The sequence below is a fragment of the Puma concolor genome, chromosome D1, assembly GCF_028749965.1.
Source record: "Puma concolor isolate L17-30 chromosome D1, mPumCon1.1.hap2, whole genome shotgun sequence".
Classification (NCBI taxonomy): domain Eukaryota; kingdom Metazoa; phylum Chordata; class Mammalia; order Carnivora; family Felidae; genus Puma; species Puma concolor.
In genome coordinates, this window is record NC_141676.1 from 9,261,582 (window position 1) to 9,265,425 (window position 3,844).

A 3,844-nucleotide genomic window follows, 5' to 3' on the forward strand; every position below is an offset into this window, starting at 1 on the left:
CAACTACTTACTCCGCCCTCGGCAGAGCAGCCAGAGACGAGGCATTTGCTGCAATTGGGAAGGTTCCAATAAAACTTTATAAAAACACACTGAGGTTTGATTTGGCCCCTGAGGCCACGGTTCGCCAACTTTCCTTCTGGGGGCTGGAGCGGATGATAAGCAACTAGCCACCGCACACTGAGAGCACAGCAGGCAGCCATGGGACGGGCCCTGGGCCAGCTTCCAAGGACACTAAGCATTTAATTAGCAGCTACATGGTTTTGTTGGAGAAACATTCCAACTGCTTGCAAGCGCTGGTCCCAAGGTGGTTTCAGGAGACATCTTTGTAATCAGAGCTCCTGCTTCAGCAGCGTGCACGCGTTCTCAGGTCCTTTGACCGTCCATGCGGCAAGCGTGGAGCCTGCAGGGCCGAGGGACTGTCTTAGGTGGCAGAGCTGTGTCAAGAGCCCAGTCCTCCTGACCTCGACCCCACGTCTTTCCCATTGGGCAAGCTCCCTTTACAAACAGGGAGCTCCCCCGAGCGTCAGAAATATCTTCGCTTGCCCCATCGCGCGAGTAACTCAAGTGTTTCTCAGCGTGGCCCAAAGACGGCATCACAATCACCCACTGCGTCAGCCGGAAGCATACTCCAGGAAGAGGAACGGCGCCTTGGTCCCAGGCCCATCGGTGGCCTGAGACACACGGCTGCGGGGCCGGGGGCCAGGGGCATCCTGCCAAGGCCCCCACCTCTACAATACCCACAGCAGGCTTAAAGGAACAGACTTTATTAATCTGGCTCTCAAACACTAGAGGCTAAAATTCAGCTGAATTCTAACAGTCTATTTACAGAGCGCTGTCTGCAGGCCAGGTGGGTCTGGGCTGGTTCTCCCCAACCACCCGCCGAGTGCAGCTTCCAAACAGGCCTGTGCGACTTGCAACCCCCAGTGCACAGAGGACGTTTATATACACACAGCCAAACCCCTGGAGACGGAACACCAGGCAGGATGGCACCAGACCAACAGAGAGGCGGACACACGGACACACGCAGGGGTGGAGACTGCTGGGAACGCCTGGGGGCCTCAGTACTTCTTCAGGCCATAGGCCAGGCTGCTGGGGACCCTGGGGCCCAGGAAGGGCGGCGAGTTCCAGACGGCAGAGCTGGTGCGCTTGTGGTAGCGAGGCTTGCTCTTCTTGAAGATGTCCTCCAAGTCCAGCGGGAGGATGGTTCCAAAGAGCTCGAGCAGGTTTGGGGGGTGGTGGTACTGGTGGATGATGGCCTGGCTTAGCTGACTGCCTGCAGGGGACACGGAGGGTCAAGTCACTGCCTTGGGGCTCCTCAGGAGCCTCCGCATCCCCTGACACCTTGTCTCCTTCCCCACCGCAGCCACATCAGCTACTCTCTCAGAGCCCTCTTCCTCTCCCCTTTTCCTTGAAAAGCTTTTTTTTTTTTTTTTTTTTGATGTTTATTTTTGAGAGAGAGAGAGAGGGAGAGAGAGAGAAAACGCGCGCAGGGGAAGGGCAGAGAGAGGATAGAGGATCCAAAGCAGGCTCGGCACGGACAGCAGCAAGCCTGATAGGGGGCTGAAACTCACGAACTGTGAGATTATGACCTGAGCCCAAGTCGGACGCTTAACCAGCTGAGCCACCCAGGCGCCCTCGTGAAAATGCTCTTATTGCCTGTTCCTACTGCCACGTTCCAGCAGCTTAGCCTGAACACAGGTCCTCAAGTGCTCACCTGGGCCAGGCAACCACAACCCCACAACCAGGAGGGAGGCAGCTCCTTGTTCTCCCCATTTCAGAAGGCGGGGCGGGGCAGGGCGGGGGGGACTTGCCCAAAGGCACGTAGCTCGTGACTGGGGGAGCTGGGGTCTGGAGACCGTCCAGCTCCGAAACTTCATACGCTGCCATCCTTGACTGCTGGGGTTGGCTACTTCTCTCACCGGCCCCCGGGTCCCACGGCACAAGGTGCAGGCTGAGTGGACCCATGGGCTGAGGCACCCAGCCCTGGAAACAAGGCCTCAGGAGGACTCTGGGGGTCAGGAGGCGGAACAGGTGCCCAGCACTGCTGTGCACCAGGCCTTAGGAACGAGCACCAACTGTCTTCATCCTAAACTCTCTTCATCCTATATAACCCTTCTCAGCTGTGTCCTAGTAACACCCCCATTTCACAGATGAGAACTCAGGGAGTTTACGGAAGCTGGTGACGGTCAATCACCACTAGGTGGCTCCGGCCATGCTGACCCCTGCCTGCTGCTACCTCCCAAATGCCCAGATGTCAAAAGTTAAGGGGACTAAGATTCTGCCTAGCGTGGAGTTCAACTGAGGTGACACCAAAGTAAGCTGTCTTCTGCAGAGTGCTGCCCCCCAATGGGCCTCTGGGCCCTTCTCTCTGGGGATTGAGTAGGCACCAAGCCCTGACCCCCAGCTCTGTAAACTCTATGAAGTGCCCACCGTATATGTACTGGCCCCGCTCCCTGCACCCAGGTCTGTGGTGGCCTGCTCACACACACTCACGCTCCCGTTTAAATGCTGGGGCTTGTAACCTGGGGTCAAATCCTGCTCAAGTGGCCCTGCCTCAGGGCTTTCCTGACCTCCCCAGCTGCCGGAACCCCCAGCTCCAGCTCTCGGTGCACTGCCTAAAACCGGTGACCACTCTTGGTGGTATTCCTACTCCAAGCTGCTTATTTGGGTCCAACTCTCATCTGGCCCACTGGGTGAGGCTCCAAGGGGGTGCATAGAGTCTGAGCTGGAACACCCAGCCCCATGCTTGTTGGCAGCCAGCCACAATTTAACACTTTTGTTGAGAACACAAGCACCCAATACCGTACTTCTGGTCCTCAGTTCAACCTACTGGCCACAGAGGGCCGACCCTTCCCTGGGTGCATCCCAAAGCCCAATACAGGTCCAATACAAGCTGCCAGCCCATGACGACAACAGCCTCCTGATACCCACAGCTGCCGCCCCACCACCTCCAGGGTCCCAGATGTCGCAAGTGAGGAGCCAGGTCTCCCGGGGAATTCCGGGCCCTGCTTACCTCTGGCCCAGGTGGGGATGGGCTTCTGGGGATGGGCCTCGTCATCGGTGGAATCATCGCTTTTCAGATCAATCCTGTAGTTATCCAGTTTGACCTTGGGGGGCGGCCTGTGCCCCTGTGGAGTCATCTGATAGGAGGTACAAGCTGGAGACTGGAGGAGATAAACATGGCTGTCAGCTCCCCTCCCCACACTCCTGAGGTGTCAGCACAGAGCCCAACTCGGCATGAACTCACAATCCGTGAGAATGTGACCTGAGCCGAAGTCGGACGCTTAACAGGCTTGACCTTCCCTCCCTCCCTTCCTCCCTCCCTCCTTCCCTCCCTCCTTCCCTCCCTTCTTTCCCTCCTGGGTAGGCAGAGAGTTGGTCATTCCATTTTGCTTCAGCAATATGAGTGTTAACTTTGTATTTGAAAATAGCCACGAACTCATAGGAATGATGTGTTGCTATGTACCCAAGAAGAACAGATACACATTTACCTGGCTCCACCTGTTGTGGATGAGTTATTCCCTTTGCTCCCTATGCACCTTCTTTGTGGCAATTCTGTTCAAAATAAGACAAAGACAAAGAGTGTTAACTCATGAGACAACATTTCCAGCAGATTTGCAAAGTCTTGAACACCAAATTACAACCTTATATTGTACCCCAATCTTGGACTCTGGCAAAATCACACACAAGCCCAGTGGCAAATTACACACTAGCAGATTACAAGTAACATGCCTACAGAGACTTGAACTGCAATCAAGAGTCAGATGCTCACTGGGCTGCACCCCAGTATTGATCCTCTTTAATCTCCATTATACTCTAATATTTATGTACACATAGCTTGAGC

General features: G+C 55.4%; 1 protein-coding gene across 1 annotated transcript; it reads right to left on the minus strand.

Moving 5' to 3' along the window:
• Positions 1–1,028: 1,028 nt before the first annotated feature.
• LOC147576418 (inner centromere protein-like) lies at positions 1,029–3,161 on the minus strand. Its single transcript, XM_086679343.1, has 2 exons — positions 3,014–3,161; positions 1,029–1,273 (listed from the first exon to the last, which is right to left on the minus strand). The coding sequence occupies exons 1-2, from the start codon at positions 3,138–3,140 to the stop codon at positions 1,059–1,061; spliced, it is 342 nt and encodes a 113-aa protein (XP_086535469.1). The 5' UTR covers positions 3,141–3,161; the 3' UTR covers positions 1,029–1,058.
• Positions 3,162–3,844: the final 683 nt, after the last annotated feature.